Source organism: Clarias gariepinus, chromosome 16 (genome assembly GCF_024256425.1).
Source record: "Clarias gariepinus isolate MV-2021 ecotype Netherlands chromosome 16, CGAR_prim_01v2, whole genome shotgun sequence".
NCBI lineage: Eukaryota > Metazoa > Chordata > Actinopteri > Siluriformes > Clariidae > Clarias > Clarias gariepinus.
In genome coordinates this window covers 11829231-11850255 of record NC_071115.1, presented here as the reverse complement: position 1 = coordinate 11850255, position 21025 = coordinate 11829231, and the positions used below count along the sequence as shown (strand labels likewise).

At 39.5% G+C, this 21025-nt stretch overlaps 1 protein-coding gene across 2 annotated transcripts; it reads left to right on the top strand.

Annotated features, from left to right (window-relative positions):
* Positions 1-1649: 1649 nt before the first annotated feature.
* fam117aa (family with sequence similarity 117 member Aa) lies at positions 1650-20636 on the top strand. Of its 2 annotated transcripts, XM_053515395.1 has the most exons (9): positions 1650-1804; positions 2027-2196; positions 5130-5278; positions 9216-9311; positions 10866-10991; positions 12434-12550; positions 13805-13931; positions 14553-14706; positions 18931-20636. In XM_053515395.1, exons 2-9 carry the CDS (start codon positions 2082-2084, stop codon positions 19196-19198), a joined length of 1152 nt encoding a protein of 383 aa, XP_053371370.1. In that variant the 5' UTR covers positions 1650-1804; positions 2027-2081; the 3' UTR covers positions 19199-20636. The 2 variants fall into 2 exon arrangements, with proteins under 2 accessions (XP_053371370.1, XP_053371369.1); XM_053515394.1 differs by having other exon boundaries at positions 1650-2196.
* The last annotated feature ends 389 nt before the right edge of the window (positions 20637-21025 follow it).

The following is a 21025-nucleotide window of genomic DNA, read 5'->3' as shown; positions in this document are numbered from 1 at the left end:
TGACAAGTGACAGACAAAATGCAAGGCAACGAATGTGCTGCAGGCAGTATTTGTATGCCTACAAAATAGACTATTAGTCATTGTAGCTTACAAAATAAACCAGTACACTAGATAAAAAAAAAAGACTTGATAAGACTCATAATACTTTATCAGGCTGTTTTGTCACTATTGAACCTGGATAGAGGCGTGCAATATAACAATATAAGATAACTACGGAGGGAGTTAACCTGGGACAGGTTCACACACATCTAAAGGCCTACATGGTGCTGCCAGTTCTTAGTCTGGCATGTTACTGGAGGGTGGAGGTAACCCATTAAGACATGAGAAGAACTCCTGAAACTAACCTTGGAGCCGTGCAAGGGCCTGCAGTCTATCCCAGGGACCTCTGGGCACAAGATGGGGAACACTCAGGGTGGGGTGTCAACCCACCACAGAGTGTAATCGCACACCGGTGAATAAAACCAGTCATATGCTACAGACAATTTTGGGAACAGAACTTAGTCTAACCCACAACACATCTTATATTTATTTAGTCTTCTATACTGCTTATCCTTTACAGGGTTGCAGTAAGCCTGTAACCTGGTGCCAATCGATGTGTGTACACACCACACACTTACACACTCATTCACACACTATGGGCAATTTGGAAACACCACTTAGCGTAATCTGCATTTCAAAATATATATCACCCACTCATTATCTATACTGATTTATTCTGTGCACACGGTGGTATGGGGCCTGGAGCATATTCCAGGAGATCCAGGAGGGGTGCCAAGTTATTAAAGGGCACACACCCTCACACACCATGGGCAATTTGTCAAGTCAAAAAAGGGCTATTAGCCTAATCCGTATATCTTGGGACTGTAGGAGGAAACCAGAGTACCTAGAGGAAACCCTCCAAGCACGGGGAGAACATGCAAACTCCATGCACTAGACCCCGATGCGAGAATCGAACCTGGACCCTGGAGGTGGAAAGCCACGATGCTAATACGTATGATAAATATTTATACTAGAGGGTACCTATGTGGAGTGATTGGTGATTATCATCATTATCATATATATCACTCAGTTATTGTCTATACTGCTTTATCATGTGTACACAGTCACATGGGGCGCGGAGCCCATCCCAGTAGACCCAGCACTAATCACTATGGGCAATTCGGAAATGCCAATTAGCCTAATCTGTATGTTTTTGGACTGTGGGAGGAAACTGAAATAAACCCACAAAGCACGGGAAAACATGCAAACTCCATGCACACAAGATGGGAATCGAACCAGGACCCTTATATTACCTGCAATAAAAATTGCTCATTTATTTATTTATTTACATTTGTTTTTTTAAATATGTCAATCCAATTACCTTTGTTATTTTACTAAGAATTAATTTTGGTAAAGATTAGTATCATCAAACACAATCCCCAGCTGATCCATTCATCTTTAAACACGCCGTGTATCGTAGGTACGTCTTAAATGATCGCGATATGATACTTTCACTACGCAATACCGCCCCTCTCTGGTCCTGACACAATTGATACTCCCATCGACCAATCGGATAACAGTAGTAATTCTGAGTAGCCAACCAGATTCCGCGCGTGTGCTTAGACGCTCCGCCCGCTCCGCCACGAGCGTGGAGGCTGGCTGTTGTCAGACTGTGTGAGCGGAGCGGAGTTTGGCAGGAGACCAACAATGTAGACGACTCGAGAAACTTTAACCGTTTTTTTTACGACTAGGTCTGCGTGTAGATACTCGTGTAACAGTCGGTTTGGTCATGTTGGATTGGTTACAGTGGAATATTCCTTAAAAGGTACTAACGAGGTGGCTTTGCCTTTGTGATAATAACAGAAACAAAAAGTTTAAGACGCTTAGCTGTAATCACAAAAGAGCTTAGTAGCTGCGTGGTAGCTAAAGCAGTAGTAGAAGTGAGCTAGCATTAACGGAACAAGGGCTAGGGTAGGTTGGTATGGAAACAGCTTGGTAGTCAATACTTTGTTTTATTAAAAAAAAGAAATTTTGACTTTTGGTGAAGAAAGTGAGAGAAAAATCCTCGGACGAGAGAGAGAGAGCGAGCTCGTGAGCTCGGGATGTCGTCTCGCGCCGGGCTGCAGCCTCTCCGAGCTACAGTTCCCTATCAGCTGCACAACAACAGCACCAACAGCACCAAAACCCCAGCACAGAGATGGAGAGATGCCAAACCGGGTATGCATGATACCTTTTTAAAATATCCAAGAGATTCAACATTCTCAGTTTGAGGTCATGCTTGTTTTTTTTTAATTTTTTTTATTTGCTTCAACTAGACTTAGTGTGATGCATGTGTATTTAAATCTAACCATGGTGTTGGTTATAATGCTTTCCTGTTTTTATTTATGTGTGTAAAAGAAGAAGAAGAACAAGACAAGAGAGAGAGAGAGAGAGATGCTAGAGGACATGAAAGGAAGGGAGTGCCTGGGAATACTCATTACACATGCTTTCAGTTGGTGTTACAGGCTGATATTTTGCAAACACAGCAGCCAGCACACAAGGCTGATCTGTGCACGCGTTTACAGATCATTTCCCGTGCGCATGCATGCCTTTTTTTGGCTTTGCAAACAAACGAATCGTGCACGAGCAAGAACTTTTTTCAGGTATGGATCAAATAAGGGCTATTATAGCCTGCGGAGTGAGTCACGCTCGAAAGTGGAAGAGTTCCTGTGCAAAGAGAAAAAAAAGCACCCTTTTCTTTAGGATCAAGTTAATTTATTTATTAGTTTATTATTTTCTAAGCACACTGAGTAGTATGGTTTTATTAGGTCTTGTGTTTGCATTTTCTATACTGGTCTATCGAGCCTCAGAACATCTCACTTCCCTTTGCACAGGCGTTCATTATAAGACTATACGATATTTTTGGGTCTTTAAGACTGGTAGAGTCATTAACACCACCGTCCCTGTAGGAATTTTGAGCCTCTCTTAAAAAGCAATCATTTTATTTAAGTAACAGTGTAAAGCCATTATGTGTATTGCGTTAGGTTGGGGTCTCGCTTGCAGAACACGGTCCGAGTTGCTGCGGTGCTTCTCAGTTCAGAAAGGAGCCGTGTGCGTAACTCAAGTCCTTGTGCCAGGCTGTGTTTATTTTAGTAACCAGCTCGCTATGTGTGTGTGGAGAAGTGCTCATAAGGAGGGGGGCGGGATGAGACAAGCCTAGCGGGACATTACACAGGGGGTTTGTGGTGTTTTGCAACACACTGAAGACCGCATGCACGCTTTTACATTGGGGTTTAACATCTGCTGGCAACGAGCAAGCTCTCAGTGGTTTGTCCTTAGCAGCACAATGCAGGAGGACAGTGTAACAATGAGAGCTGGGGACAAACGCTGCTCTGGTGGAGTCTTCAGACCACAGGGGTGGAGACAGTCTTGTCATTCCATGTCCTAACACTGGGGACTAAACAACACCTGTCTCAGATATTAAACCTATGGTGTGTTAGTAAACCAGAGCGAAGATACAGTTAAACATGTTTTTGACGTAAGTGGCGTTCAGAGGCACTGTCAGGTGCAGGTGGTTGCTGCATGTTTATTGACTAGTTTGCCAGCTGTTTTACACTTTTAACCACACTTTATTCATGCCGTCAGTCAGTCAAAACTGATGGCATGATTAAAGTGCTACATCAAGGTAGAAAGTTTTCTCAGTACACCAGAGTCATGATCTGACTGCCCGGTTTCACGTTTGTAACACTGGCCTCCCATGAACTCCTTTAATGGCCCAAACATGTGGAAATGCCTTGAAGTGAGGTCAGGACTTACAGGGATGTGACAGTTACTCCCAGCCAAGTTCCTGCAGTGTGCAAGCGGTGTTGTTGAATAATTGTGTGCACAGACTGATGCATCTCTTCCTCAAGTTTGCGACAAGTTATCTGTTGATTTCCAAGGATCAGGCGTTCCACTTGCTAAATGATTATTGACAGAAGTAAGGCTTTCTTTAAAACGTCCGCACCAAGACTCTCATCACTGTACTGTGCCCAAAGTCTTGCCTCCATCAACGAGAACATTTATCACAAGTCCTGGTTTGACTTGAACAGTAAACTAAGTTGTTTTTAAATTTAGTCTGAAGCATTACACAGTTAACCTCTTAGATAGAAAGAGTTTTTTTTTTTATTTAACATTACGTGCTGCATGTTCACCCTTACAATTTTTTTTGAGCTGCCTCATTACGGATTCTGGTGGATTTTGTTTGACTTTAAATCCAATCCACATCTATGACCAATTTTTGGCATTTCCTACAGGATCTGATATCTGATGCTTTCTATGATATTCGAGACACCATTCCCCCCCCCCCCCCCCCCCCCCCCCCCCCGGTATCAGCCAGACACTGATACTGGGCATTGAAACGATGCCATTGCTATCGCCCACAACTACGATTGAGCAATAACACTTGCTACAGTGATGAGAGAGGCAGTGGAAAACTCTGCCTTTTTTACGTCAGTCGGAACAAACGTGCATAAATAAAACTTAAGTCATAGGAGGGGAAAGGGTGCAGGACGCCATCTGCTTCTAGTAGAGGCTACTTTGTATTTGCACAGACTGTGTACTATGTACATGCACTTTGACCTGTAAATTCACCCTAGAGTCAGGAGAAACCAGTGGGATGAAATGTGGGATTTTTGGCACCAAAAAAGAAAAAAGGCCCAGAAAAATATGTAGTATGGTTTATTTACTGGCTTCCTGTCCACCTATAGGTCTCTTGTGAGGACATTTTATTTTTCTTGTTAGTGATCTGCACAGGGTTATCACAGGATGCTTTAAAACCTTGACATGTTTGAACTGAAACATCTGAACTTATGGCCTCCTTTTTGATGACTCATTATCTGAAAGTTATTAATAAATCTGTTATATTATTTTAGACATAATCTACATAATTTCCTTCCTTTCATCCGTGCGCAACATGCTTGTCTCTAGCACCCCATAACCTGACTGAATGATGGAATTAATTTGTAATGCTCAGAAGGTGCAAGGTTAAGATGCTGTCCAGAGAACACTCCCCCCAAAAAAATTCAGCCTCTGTACGAACCCTGAGGCCACTTATTATGCTCTAGAGACAATTAGTAGCTTGTTGTCATCATCATATAGTTGTAGTGTAAAGTGTTTTCCTGTCTTTACAGTTGAGACCAAAACGAAGTCTCGTCCCCCGAAGCCGACGCTGAGACGGACACTGTCCTTGGACACGTTAGTGGGGCCGTACCTGCAGGGCCAGTGGCCCAAACAGACCGAAAGCCAGACTGTAACCTGCGTCAATGACAAAGCTACACAGGTAGAGTACTTGCTCTGACAGCTAATATGAACATCATAAAGTTTTAGTTCTGTTATAACACATATTGTAGTTATTCAGTTTTTTTTTTATGTTCTTGTTAATTTAATGGCTTAAAAACTACAGCTTCATTTTCCCCCCTAAACTTTCCCCAAATTTCTTTTGCACTCTTACCTTTTATTGTTTATAGGAAGTTATGCAGTTGATTCTCACTTTGTACATTGCCTAAAGGAATAAGGCATGACCAGGTGTACTGTCGTAGGAAAGTATGATGTAGCCCAAAGCAAAACTGACACGGAAATCGACAGCATTTCCTGAAAGTGTTTTCTTCCTCTTTTACCACAGCAATTTACCAATAATTGGCGCTTCATCTTATGATGTCATTTGATCCGTTTATACACTGCCTGGTCAAACCAAAAGTTGCCATTTTAGACAAGGTCAGATTATCAGGCTCTGTATCGAGCAAAGAAAACAACTAAGAAGATTTGAACTTTCTAGAACTAGATTAAAAATCCTTCAATGTATTATCAAACCCTAGAGGGATATGGTGCTGAAAACAATTTGGTGTTCACAAAAAGTCAAGTTGCATCATAAAAAAAAAAAAAAAAAAAAAAACATCAGCAGAAAATTTTAATAGTGAAAGTAAGAGGATTTCCACATACACAAAGTGATGGGAGCTCACAGGACTCTCAGCAAGTGAGAAAACGCTTGTTAGTGAGACTAATCAGAGAAACAGCTTCGGTTTGCTAGGGAGCATTAAGATCGGAATTTGGATCGATGGTCATGTGACCTGATGAGTCCAGACGGACCCTACCCCAGAGTGAGGGTAAGAAGGGAAGCGCATGAAGCACTTTCCATGTCTCTGGAGGCAGTGTTATGATCGGGGGTTGCTTCAGTTGGTCAGGTCTAGACTCAGCAACATGATGTGGCAATAAAGCAAAGTTAGCTGACGACTTGAATGTAATGAAGAAAACGGGAATTTCTTTCCTGATGGCAAGTAAATATTCCACGACTCAAATCATAAAAGTTTTTTTTTTTTTTTTTTTTTTTTAGTAGAACGAATAATCAACATTTCAACACCCATTTTACTGAGGGTCCCAGTGAATACAGTTGCCGTAGAAACAACAATACAAATACACATGAGCGTATTAATAATGAAAAATAAACCTGCGATATTGCTGCAAAATTGTTCAACACTCTTTGACCATTGAGAACCAAATATTCAGCAGAGATCTAGTATCAACGTGCAGTATTTGTAGAGACCTGTGATTAATCATCAGACGTTCTAGTTCTAACCAGTTAGAATTTATGTGAGCTTAACAAGACGCACAGTATTGTTGTGCTTTCTTGTTAATATGACGGGGTGTTAGTCCAGGCATGAATTTTTAAAGTGAAAATAGATGCACAGATCAGGGAAGAGGCCTGTGTCAAGTAGTGTGTCGAGTAGTGCATGCAAGCACACTTTTTTCGCTTGCCATAGGTCTCGTTTAATTCTATCGTATGATCATGCATGCGAAGAGGGCACAGAGTTCCTGTCCAGCCACCCTGTGGTCATCTTTCTTTCTTTCATTCTTTCTTATTTTTGCCATGATTAAAATATGATTACATTTTAAACACCATTATTAAATTAGCTCTCATACAAAGGGTGTTGATACTCGTTGTGCATTTTATTTCGGCAATAAAATAAACTCTGCAGAAATAAGTCACATGCATCACCTGCCACTTAATCACAGCCAGATTTCACACAGTGTAACGTGAGAAGAGCGTTCAGCGGGCCTGGTTTGGGCTTGTAATGCACCAAGCAAGCCGGTGATTATGGGATTGGCCAGGCTTTGGGAATGTTCAGATCGTTTGCCTTGCCTGTAAAATTGCAGTGGGAAAGATAACTTCGGGGAAAAAAAAAAGGCTTTAATAAGAGTGGTCCTTAGGGGCATTGTATCAGATCTCACCGAGTGTCGAGGTAAAAGAAACATTCCTCTGATCGCCTTTTGATTTATGAGGCAAGAATCTTGCTTATACACCAGAGCCATGAGCTTTTTGTAGCTTAGAGTTTTTTTAGGGGAGGGATGTAGGTTTGCAAATGTGTTGAATACAAACGCTGCCCTTTTTTTGCTGTTTCATACAGGTAAACAGGACACGGAGGATAGTTTGGACAGTGGTCTTATAAATTAAACTGCAACAGACCACGTGTATGAGAGTAAAAACTTTTACTGTATTACTAACATTTACTGTATTACACTAATTCACTCGTTCTAGCATTTCACTAGTGCTTAATACCATCAAGGCAGAAAGTTTTCTCAGACTGCCTATTTTACGTTCAAAACACTGGCCTCCCAGGAACTCCCAAATGTAGGGAAATGGCTCGGAGGGGATGTGTGAGTAACTCCAAGCTGCGATCCTGAAATGTTCAAGTGGTGTTCGCAAATGATTGTGTGTACAGTTTCCACAGACAGATGGATCTCTTTTGAAAGCACTTGGTGACAAGTTATCCATCAATTTCCAGCAGTCGAGTGTTCATGGGAACCTCAGCTCTGATCACCTTTCACGGATGTACAGCCTTCTTTAAGAAGTTTGCACCGTTACCTCGGCAAAGAGTCTCCTCTCTGTACTGTGCTTGAAGTCTTCCGTAAATAGCAATCGGTTTTACGCCTTCATGCACAGGAAATTCCCAGTTTGGCCTGAACGCCGCTGATATCGTCTTTTTTTTTTTTTGCTCATTAATTATTTTGCACTCTCAGCCTACTATATCAAATAAGACACTCCTGACGTGTTGTTTGTCTTTATACATTAACACGACCCCCCCCTCAACATGCACAAACACTATCATAACCCGAAATCCCCTCTCCCCTTTGAAACTTTACCCCAGTCATGTATTCCTCTGCGTCTCCCCCAGATACCGCTGCTCTGTTTATAGCCGCTGACCCTTTGCCTCCTGGTCTCCTTATTTCATTAAATGGTTGGATTGATGTCGAAAGGGAGGAGGGCGGTCTAAATTTAACACAAGCGTTACACAGGGAAGGTGTTCAGCACATGACCTTCACCCGAGCGTCCCACCTCCGGTCCCCCGATCCACCTATAAGCGCTGGTGCAGCGCCGGTACCAAATGACCCCTTTTGTCATGTGTGAAATTTACAGCTCGCTGACGACGGCATGTTGTGACCTCATCGTGGAGCGACGTGAAACATTCCTACTCCTGTATCAGAGAAACTGAAGAGCCAGACAGACACACAGAGAGAAAAAGAGCGAGAGATAGAGAATTGCCTTGCAGCAAACCTGCACACATCATCTTTAGCCACCGAGACCCGGAGAGGAAGCATGATGCAGCTGTTGCAGGGTGACGCTCATGTCGGTGAAGCTAAACGGTCGCTACGCTGAAGGCTGTCTGCAATACCTGAAGCCTGCTACTTCCTCTCAGGTTGTGGGTACGCAAACCAAAGGCCCGAGGTGTCATGGCGGTATGTGTGTGTGTGTGTGCATGCTGGTGTACAAGTCTGAGGGTTTAAATGTGTATAGAGTCGAGACCGAAATGGGGCAGGAGGTGTACTCGAGATCACATATACAGTTTTACAGTTTAGCATTTACACAGCTGTGTGAGTGTGTCACAGGTGCATAGCAGGTGTGTTGCTTGCTCTTTGTATGATATTCAAATAGAGTCAGTGAGGGAAGCAAACCTCTTTCACTTCCATCACAAAACTGACAGATGGGTAACACGATCTGGTGCATCGCAATGCTAGATACATGATAATACCGGGGTTGGTTGTATCATGTAGAGTATTCAGCAACCTCGTTCTGGGTGAAAGAGACTCATAAGCAGAATACGCAGTGCTCGATCGGCTTGAAAATCTGATTACTGTATTACGCCTTAGGAGTGTCACATGGTCGATCTTGCGTAATAAACACTTTCTCTCGCTATCTGTTGCGCTGTTTCTTGCTTTCTCAGACTCCCAGTTCGTGGACCGAAGAAACCCGGGGAAGAAGAGGTGGAGCCGGGCACAAGCGCTCGGCATCATGGGGCAGCGCTGAGCACCTCAGAGAGGTCAGTGCTTCGTAATAAAGTGTGAATACGGATCTTAAAATTAAATTTTATTACCTTTTTTGTAGTTTTTTGTAGTTTTTATTTATACAATTAAATTTGTATTATTAATGAACTGACTGAAGTATCTTCTCAGACACACTAAATAATTATGGGGTCAAAGTAGTGTGTGTTAAAATGTGTGTCTGGGTGAGAATGTTCGACCAAAAGTGGTCAGAACACTGCAAATGCTTTTTAACAGTTGACTTTCTGATCACACCCGCATGATTAAGGAGTGTCGTTGCGTTTGACAGTGTTGCAAGAAAGAAAATAATGACACTTCTAAGTATGATGACCAAAGTGTCGGCTTGATAAAGTACAGTAATACGTTTAAACTTGTTTATCCAAAATGTTTGTGGTTTTAATTAATGAGTCAATATAATGAAGGTTGATATGAAGGTATGTTTAAGTGGGAAAAAAACCCCAAAAGTCATCACGATTCTTTCGTGTGCTAATTCACGTGTCGCCATGTTGGCTTCAAAATGGATTTTTTAAGGATTTCTTACATTTACAATAGTCGATCTGAGAGGTTGTCAGCTTGATCAGCCATAACCGATCACGTTGGACATAACCGATTCTGTGCCAAGAGAAGAGATGGAGGAAAAATTTAATTTGGTTATGAATCAAGATTCTTCTCATTTAAAACCTTTTTTTTCCCCCAAACTCTGCAAGTAAATTAGGTCCTAGGTAATTTCCTAGGTTTGTTTAAAAATAACTATGTAATAATAATTTTAAATTGAATGTTAATCTTTTTATATGTGAAGTTTGTATTGTTAAAGTTTGTCTAATGTTAAAAGGAATGGGATACATTTAATTAGTTATGATCAATTCAGTTGTGAAGCTGTTGAATAAAGTTATGGTGTAAAGCTTTTGAGGTATTATTCAACTTAGTTTTTTTATGTTTTTTTTAAGGGTTTAAGATGTTAAAGTTGTAAAAGAATATAATATTGAATTGGGATATTTATAAAATCATGATACTTACAGAATGATGATTTTAATCGAATTGCCACCTAGGCATTATCGAGTGGTGACTCCCATCCCTAGTGGGCGGTAATATCAGTAGCGTACAAAAAGCATCTCTGAGAGTGTCCCCTCCTAAGAGTAGTATTTGTATTTAGCCTGCACAGCTAAATTTTTAATATTTGTTCAGCTAAGTTAAAAACATTTCTTTTAATATATTTTGGTTTTTATCTTCTAGCTAAAGCTTTTAGCTTCTATAGCTAAAGTTTTTCTATATTTTATTCCGTGACTTATTTCTTATTGATTAAATATATTTTATATATATTTTAAAGATCACAGGGCAGTCGTATAAGCATATCGTACTGTGTATGTGACAAATAAAATTTTTATTTGAAATTGGAATTTGGAAATGGAAATGATTTTGACTTTAAAATGGCATTTTATTAACCTTAGTACCACTTTTTTTCTTTTTTTTATTTAGTAATTGCTCTTGCTCTATATGGCGAGTCTCATGCTCATCTTGGCATGTCTGCTATTTCTCATATTTCTTTTTGGCAGGTCGCTAAGCTAAGGCACTCGCTCCAGAAGCGCTCCAGACACGCACCTCCTGTCGCCGTCCACGAGCGCCTTCACCAGCACCAGGCCTCATCTAATATCCACACACACATGCCTGGAGCCACACAGGTACAAATACAGGAAAAAACACTTTGCGTAAACAAGTGCGAGTGTGTTTATGCATGTCCGTGATTATTAGTTCATTGTTATTAGTTTGCTGGTGTGACGGGTAAATGCATCTTGTAGATTTATAAGTGTTACGACGTTCATAAAACAACGGTTTCACGTTCATCTAGCAACAGCGATGTAAATAGAGTCTTATTTTAGGAGGTGGTGTCACTGAGCTACTGTAATTAACACTATGTATAGACCGCCCCCCCCCACACACACACACACAGTTAACACCCCATACATAACACTACCTTTCCAAAAGTGGTATTAAAGCTGCAGTTTGTAATGGTCATAAGTGCCGAGTCATGTAATAGTCACATGATTTAAGATGCACTCTGATTTGTAATCACTTCATACCCTGCAATACATCAAGTTGTTTTTACACTCCAGACTTCTGTTTACATACCTTTTTTTTTTCCCCTGCAGTCCTAAATTGTCCTCGCCTACATGCAGTGCTACAGGACATGAAAAGAAATTATACACTCACCGGCCATTTCATTAGGTACACTGTACTAGGACTGGGTCAGGCCCACTTTTACCGCAGCAATTCTTCTTGCCATAAATTCAGCGAGTTGTTGGAAATATTTCTTAGACATTTTGGTCCGTATTTACATGATGGCATCATGCATTAGCCGGAGATTTGTCGGACACATATCCTCGTATGGCTCTTGCGTTCCACCACGTCCCCTAAGGTCTCTATTAGATTGAGATCTGGTGACTGTGGAGGTCGTTTGAGTACAGTGAACTTATTGTCACATTCAGGAGACCAGTTTGAGATGATTTTAGCTTTGTGAAACGACATGTTATCGATACCGTGGTGAAAAAGAGACAGATACTCATACTCCGGTAGGCTGTGGCATTTAAATGATGCTCATTTGGTACTAAGGGGCCCAAAGTGGGCCAAGAAAAATTCTCCACCACCATTACATGAGCACCACCACTGTTTGAACAGGTACGGTATACCTAATGAAGTAGCCCTCTGGGTCATTTTAACTTTAAAAAATTAATTTAATTTAAATAAACATTTAAGGTAAATTTAAATTAAATGAAAAATTTCACTTAATTATACATAAATGTTGTTAAGACAGACACTGAGAAAAAATAAATAAATAATTTATGAAATTGGGCTAAAAACCCTGTGCTCTAGGATTTAGTTTTACAGTTTTGCAATAATCTTTTTGTTTTAATTTTGTGATTTACTTTACAGAAAATAAACAAAAAAAAAAAGAATTCCTCGAACAGTGATCCTTACACTGACTCACATATACTTTGTCCATAAACATTTGAAAATGTTAAATTTAATTACTTCCAATTACTTAATTACTTCCACTTGCTTAGATATTATGTTTGTTCTGTGTGTGTGTGTGTGTGTGTGTGTGTGTGTGTGTGTGTGCACGCAGACCATCTCTCTGTTGCCCCTAAGCAGACTGGCTCCCAGACTGCGGCGCAGTGTAGAGGGGCTTAACCTGGAGCTGGAAGGCGTCTTTGTGTCTGAGACAGTTGAAGAACAGCACAAGGTCAGACATTATGTACACACGATTAAGCATTAGCCATGTTTTTTCTTAAGTTGAAAATGCATGAATACATTCATTCAATTTACAACAAGTTTTAGATAATACATTACTTGAGTACAGTAAGTCCTCTCTAAGACAAAATGGCATGTTTTCAAGTTCACAGTGAACACCATGTAGCGTTTTCTTCCCGGAGCTCCCTTTAAACAAGGGTGCATCACTGGGATTCCATTGGCGATTTGGAGGTGCAGTCTCGCAAGAGCATAATGTGGAACCGTAACACCAAATCTGTGTTTTTTTAATTATCCTTTACATTCTATATTTGTGTCAAAGGTGTACAAAACTCTTTTCGCCTGACTTACGAACTTGCTCCCGTAACAGAACTCGTTTGTAAGCTGGTTACTTACTGTACCTGTTTTATTTGCAGGTATACAAAGTTAACCTAAGCAATAAGATATGTTTACAGATCAAAACCTTGTTTCTGTTTTCTTTGAACTATTTTTGTTTCAAAGTGGCAGTGAACAATCACAGATCAAAAGCGCAGTCAGACTGAATGCAAAAAAAATAACCTGTTAGAAAACATTCTGTTTATTTAAATGAGGAAAAGACATGAAACAGTAATTACAACAACATTTTACCTGTGAAATATTAAATAGTGGTGGCATAATGATTAGCACCATGGTCTTAACACCTCTAGTGTTGAGGGTTCAATTCCTGTTTCGTGTCTTACACTGCTTATCTGTGATATCCAGAACACCAGAAGATACGATTAAATAGGGGTTATGTACCATATTATCCTGATAACTAGGTGCCAATTTAATTTGTATTGCAATTCTGTAAGTACTAAGATTTCTTAAGATTGTATTTAAATTCTAAACAAACTTTGCAAATAATTTACAACTGTGTGAATAGTAAAAAATCCCCACCTGTAAAATTATAGAGGAACAGCAACACTTTTCTATGTCTAGCACATAAAACGTATGTATAAATTACAAATGTGTTTTAAAAAAATTAATTAGGTTCAACATCATGAATTGCTGCATGAAACAATTGTAATGCTTTTTACAGGTTTTTTTCCTCCCCCATCTCTAGTGCTCCCACCTTTTTTTTTTTTTTTTTTTTTTTTTTTGAGTTGAGGGGAATAACACCCTGACAAACTAACCTGTCCATCACACCAGAGTCGTCCTAACCGTACAGCAAGGCTTCAGTATGGCTTCTTCATAACACTTCTTCATGTGTTTGTGTATGTTTACTGAACAGATCTTGGACGTGCCAGATGGTCACAGAGCACCTGCTCCAGTGCAGAGGTGCAGCAGCGGCTCTCAGAGTGACCTTTCCCCCAGTCTGCTCTCCCCCTCACAGTCACCCTGCCCTGTAGAGGACACCGGTAGGTCCAGTGAGGGCGCGCTGACCCTATTTGATTTGATGGGAAGACAAAAATGTGCTACGCTATCTCCGACATTATGAATACTTGTGGCATTTTGAGATTTTTGTATTATTTTTCCCATGTCAGTTTTTATGTAAAAACACATAAATCCTCTTGGATGCCTGATTCTGAATATATAGGTCATATCAATTTATTAACAGACTTAAATAAATGTGGTCTTAAAAGACTATTACGAGGCAAAAAAACATTCTTTGCCCAGGGTTTCACATAAGCTCATTTGATCATGTCTGAGCTGCAGATTATTATTGGGTGACATGACAACTGGAAAGACATCTGGTTAGGTAAACCAGCCAAACAAATTTCCTGGTGTTAGTGATTAACAAAATTATATTAAGAGACAACAAGCCAGTTGAATATGTTTATTCCTAACATGTTGAAGGATCTAGATTTGTTTTTCTTTTTTTTTTTGGCTAAACATTTTGTCAACCACAATAGGTTTTTTATTATGATTTTAACTACAATGCTTTTGGAACGTTTAACAAACAGATTTAACAAGATTTCTCTCTCTCTCTCTCTCTCTCTCTCTCTCTCTCTTTCCCTCCCTCCGTCCCTGTGATTTAGGTATGGTAGTGTGTGGCCCACTGGATCCCACTCCTTCGCCTCCTTTATATGTGATTGACGCACCGTCCTCGTCGCCCCTCCCCAACAAGACCTACGCCTTCCAGAGAGAGCCTCCGGAAGGCTGTGAGAGAGTCCGTGTATCTGAGGAAGCCTTGTGAGTAAATCTCTCTCTTTTTTTTATTTCCCACAAGGTGGCACGTTGGTGTAGCGGTTAGCACTGTGGCTTTGCACTTAAAGGGGGTGAGGGTAAGATTCTTGTCTCGGATCACACCCCTCCCCCCGTGCTCGGTGGGTTTCCTTTGGGTACTCTGGTTTCCTCCCACAGTCCAAAGACCTGCTGCTTAGGCTAATTGACCTTCCTAAATTTAGCATCCTGTCCAGGGTGAACCCCACCTCAAGCCCTAAGTCTTCTGGGATAGGCTCCAGGCCCTCCTCGACTCTGAATACAGGATAAAACAATACAGACAGTGAGTGAGTGAGGTAAATATATTCCTAATGGTAATCAGTATGTATACCACAATGCTTTTGTGCATGATTTCTAAGACTTATGCTTGACTTTAAGCATCATTTAGTCATTATTCCTTTTACACTTCGGCTCCTGTGCAGCCCCTACACAGTCCATCATAACCACACAGGTTGGCAGGTGCAACAGACATAAAGCCACAGAACTCCGCTTCCTTTAAGCCAACAGAAGCAAATGATTTCTTTAAACCAATCAAAAACAGCTGCTGAACATCAAGTCTTATCAGTAAACTGCTTCGTCCCGGTCAGAGCCAAGGTGGATTTGGAGACAATCCAGTAATGTTAAAGGGTTATGATTTCAGGAAGGAGCTACACACACACACACACACACACACACACACACACACACACACACACACACACACACAAAATTCAATTCAATTTTATTTATATAGCGCTTTTAACAATGGTCATTGTCTCAAAGCAGCTTCACAAAAAATTAAAAAATTGTTTATTTTTTTAGAAAAGTAAAGAAAATATTTGGAAGTGTGTATGTGTGAGAAAAATGTGTCTAGATAATAATGAGATGAATAAATGATGAATGAAATGTCTCTGATGAGCAAGCCAAGGGCGACGGTGGCAAGGAAAAACTCCCTAAGATGGCAATAGGAAGAAACCTTGAGAGGAACCAGACTCAACAGGGAACCCATTCTCATCTGGGTGATAACAGATAGAGATAACATCATGTGTGTTGTGCAGGTGAAAGTTCAATATAACAGAAAATGTGTAGATTAACATGAAGTCCAGTTCAGCACAGGGAGTCAGTAGGTGCAGAGGGCAGATGGGGTCTGGATCACTGGAAGCACAGGAGCAGGATGTGTAGCTTCAGCCATCATAAAGCAGAATCCAGCTGGAGCTGGTCCTTCTCTGGATGCCTTAAAAACCTCGCAGGGTTGGCCTTTGTCTACTAAAGCTGGTACAATCTCCAGATGCCTCGGGATGGGTAGAAAAATACAGAAAAGATGGAGAGAATTAGCGTAGTTGCCATTCAGGATAGGTGTACTGGACACACACACACACACATACACACATTCACACCTAATGTAGTGCAGTCTGGAGTAGGATTTACACCAACTAAGACGCGTGTTTCTGGAGAGATCTTGCAAAAACGCGCACGGTGACAAAACACCACACCGAGAGTAACACGAGCTAAGAAAGGAAAACCAAGAATCCAAGAATAATAAGGTGGCAACGTTTTCTCTGCGCTCTGCCAACATGGAGCGCACAACTGAAATCTACAGTAGTTGAGGGCAAAGATTAGCTTTTTCACCAGAGTAAACTTGGTTTTGACATAAATGACAGGAAGGGTGTGGGGATATTACAGAAGCTAAGCAGAGGATATGTGAAGAGGTAGTTGTAAAGGACACACAAGTTTCAAGAGAATATATACAGGGGATAAAGCAATCTACACACTTCTGGTAAAAAGCAGGTTCTTATTAATTAAAAAAAAACTTTTTTTAGGAGAATTAGTGTCAGATCTTTTTCCCTCTTTAATGTGATTAAGCAACCAACAAAATTCAGCTTAAAATAATAATAATAATAATAATAATAATAATAATAATAATAAATAAAAGAACTAACAGCAAATGCACACATCTTTTTATAATGTGGAAACTGTAATATGGTACATTGTTCTACCATGTACTTTTATAAATGTTATAGTGCTGCCTGTACCAGAATAGAAGAATGTACTGAGATATCTAATATGGTACTGTATGTACAAACACACCATATCAGACCTGTTGAACTTGTGATACCCAATACTGTATGTACCCATTGAAGTACCAGTGTAGTCAACTTCGCGACTTTCTTTGCTAAATCTGGCTACTTTCCAAACCCTCGTGGTGACTTTTTTTTTTGGTCAAAAAATGACTAGCAATAAATTTAGGGCCTTTTTTTGGTGTTGTTGGAGACTTTTTAGAACTTTTGGAGACTTGTGAAATGTGAAAGCATGTACCGTTCTGCAGTTACTGTCCTCAACAAGCAACAGGTGCTGCCGTGAACACTCACAGGTGGTCAGTCTCACCGTAGCCTTTCACAGCAAATTATTTGTCAACATTTGCCTTGCAGTCTTGCAATTTTTCAGTGCACCTCGTCCACTGTGTGTGTTCCTTTGTCCATAGACAATTTTTTTTAATCCAAATGACAAAATCAACTAAAAAAATTAGAGCAGTCCTTAACATATTTACAGTCCTGTGATCACTTTTTAGCTCTCCTATGATGTAATTTCTTTCTCCTAGAGTGTCCATTACAATTGCAAGCGAATGGGCAATTGTGCAAATTAGGCAATGATGTCATCTAGCGACTTTTAAGACAAACGGTTGCTACTTTCCTTACTGTGGAGTTTGCAACGCTGCACTGGTACTAAGTCCTAAAGTGCCTACTATGGGAAGATTAGAAATACCACAGTATTACTATGGATTATTATGGTATGAAATTTAGTTTACCAATGCAAGTCTATTTTGGCACAAAACCCTGCGGGTGTCTGTAAAATGTCACTTTCCAGAAAAATGTCACCTTCCGAACACAAGCATAACAATTAAATTCACAAATCCAAGTCAACAAAGGAATGGCTTCATGGCCAAATGATTCACGTTTAGACCCAATCAGAGGTGACATTATTAATGATTGAAAAGATCTAATTATTTATTTTAATTTTTTTTACATCACAAACTGTTAAAATGGGTTTGCTTTTTATATCGATTAGACATCATTTTGAAAAGCCTGTGAGCTGTAATTCTTTAGGGTTCACACCCTAAGGGAAGAAAAAGTACACAAACTCATTACTCAAATAAAAGTACAAATTGCCTTAAAATGTACTTCACTACAAGTATAAGTGCCACTTTAATTTCTTTACCCAGGTAAAAGTACATAGAGAACTCCACATAGAAACTTAAAATGTTCATATTTTTAACATTTTAAATTGATAACGAGTAAATAAATGGACAAGTCATTGACTCTGTCCAGATTCTTTGCACGTTCAAGAAACTTTTTATAAGTGATCAAATGTTTTAGGCCAATTATATTTTCTTATATATGTGTCAGATATTTTTTGCCAGGTTATTGTAATAAATTGACTGGTTGGTATAAACATGGCTGGACAAAGCACTGCATACGTTTTACAAAAAGGACATTACAGCTAGGATGTTTAATAACTTTTAGCATTGATGAGTTTTCTGAATAGTTTTATGGCAGCTTGGGTACCAGAGGTCACAATATGGTGTAAGTGACGGTGTAAACGCTTATGATTAGATTGCACTTTTGTAACATCATGATCTAAAAATAAAAAGTCTGTATTTAAAATGTAGTGAGTAAAAGTACAGGTTTTACGGCAATAAATGTAGTCAGCAGAAGTAAAAAGTATCACATGCAGAAACTACTCAAGTACAGATACATTAAATTTAATTAAAGGAATAAAGTATTGTTTATTAAGGAATAAAGTATTGTTTATTCCTGTACTTCCATCTCATCATAGACCTGACCAAGTAATGGCCTACTGTACCAGTAGCCATGTTTACTTTTAGACTAAATCAGGAGACAAGTGAGAACAGGAAAGACAAACACTTACCTAATACCTAACATACTGGATTTATTTAATCACTCATGATTAATTGTTATTTTTTTGCTTGTGATGATGAAAGTTAACAGCTACTGTATAGTCTCCGTTCTATTTTAGTGCTTGATTATATCTGTATCTGCACAAATCTTTTACTGCAAGTGTCCTGTTTATACCTCTAATATAAAATGTCATTCTAGTGTTATACTCATACATCACAACCAAATAACTGGTACTCTTTTTTTTTTTTTTTTTTTTTTTTTTATTAATTAATTTTTTTTAATCCTGTCTTTTCTCTAGTTCTCCATGCCATGGTCTTTCCCCTGCTCAGCCCTCTTGCCCCGACCCCAACAAAGTGAACTTCACACCTCACGGAGGCTCGGCCTTCTGCCCCGTCAGTCTTCTGAAGCCCCTTCTTCCTTCCATGGACTTGCTGTTTCGTGGTCTGTCGGTCTCACCTGTGACCGGCTGCTCAGGTCAAAACCCCACTCCATGTCCAACACCATTGCATCCAGTGAGCAGCTACCTGAGCGGGGCCCTCCCAGACTCTACAACCTCCTCCTTTTAAAAAGATGGTGGATACATGATGGCAAAAAGGAGGACGTGGGGAATAAATTAATAAATCAGTGAACTGAGGTTTTGTTCCATCTCATCATAGACCTGACCAAGTAATGGCCTACCAGTAGACATGTTTTCTTTTAGACTAAATCAGGATACAAGTGAGAACAGGAAAGACAAACTCTTACCAAAGGACAGAAGAAAAAGCTCTGTCACACTCAGGACAGACCATTAGTTTCGTTTGTTAACAGGCCATGTGGTGTATGCAATGCTGAATGCTTTCTGTTCTATCTTGGTTGAAATAATGGCTTAGTTCATTTAACTGCTTTTAATAAGGCTTAGTGGATTTTCAGCCTGCATTTACAGAGCATACAGAGACTCTTGTGACTCTTGAGACTTGTGACGTCAGCCGTAACTCAAACAGAAACAAATTACCCCCCCATGTATTGCCTTTTCTAAAACCGATGCCGGCTTTGCTCCACTTGGCCCTTTCATGCTAGACTGTAGAGTGGACGACTGCCGAGATCCCTGCAACAGGTTTATTTATTTCAGTCCACTAAATTTGTTTTACACCACAGAGCTGACAATGCTATTATTTATAACCAACGGTCTCCCTTGACTTTTAAAGCTTCACAGCTTTCACATAGCACGGAAGTGCATTGCAAAAAAAAAATATACGCAAGCCCTTTCGTTTAATCCGTCAAATTACAAACTGTTAACATAAACCTGTGTGTGGAGTTCATTTGAGCATTCACAATGATTTATGAGTTGTTGGTTTTTTTAAACACAAGTATACAAGGATGTTGTTGACAGTATCCAGAAACAGCTGAAATACAAAGGGGTTTTGAATGAAAAGGTTTGTATTTAGTATTCATCTAAGAAGAAAACCAAGTACTTTGTTTTAAAACTGAAAGTAGAAAAAAAGGCACTGATTTCTTGCATAATACTTTTGTATATTTTTTTTTTACTATATTTTTGATATTCAGAAAGAATATTTTCTTTGGTTTGTGTGTTTTATAGTTATGAAAAAGATTGAACTATTGTGCATTTATTAAGATGAACATCTACATTAGAATGTAGCAAGTACAAGTGTGTTTGTATTATAGCCTTTAACACCATTGAAATTCAGCTTTATGTTTATTACACAGTATGTTTTTTGTTTGTTTGGGGGGGGGGGGGTATTCTTCAGGAACATTTGCAATGTCTTGCAATGGTGGAAGGTTGTCTCATTGGAAAAGTTCGATTTGATTTACAGCAAGCTTTCAGAATTGAAACGCCTGCTGGTGATTGATAGTGTAGTTGACATATACCACTAAAGTGTCATTGCATAATTTAATGTCATTGCACAACAGTATTTATGTTTGTATAAGTGTGTGAAAGTGTATTCACACAAAGTAGCAGTGCAAACATTTATGCACGTTTTAGTTTTTTTTTTTTTTTTTTTTTTTTATATACAAAATTTGTGTCATTTTGTACTTTGAATTTGTCACAGCATCCCAGATCCTCAGGGTAGATTTGCTTTGGTTAAGTTTCAGCTCAAATGATGTACTGGGTCAAGAAAGTTCCCTAATTTTGAAAATATATAAATGTATGGTTATCAGGGTGTTTTGTTCATCATGTTCTTTTTTTGCATCTTTATTATTGTTTTCTGAAAAGGTACTTTGTAAAGTTGTATCTTTAGGTTTACACATTTCCCACCCCCTCTTTTATTTGATATTGTTTATGACATGCAGTAAATCAACAATGTCTTTTCTCCTCGAGGAAGACTGCTGCAAGATTGTTTGCTGGTATTATTTTCAGTTTAAGCCATTTTTTTGGGATATAAAAAAGTAAAAAC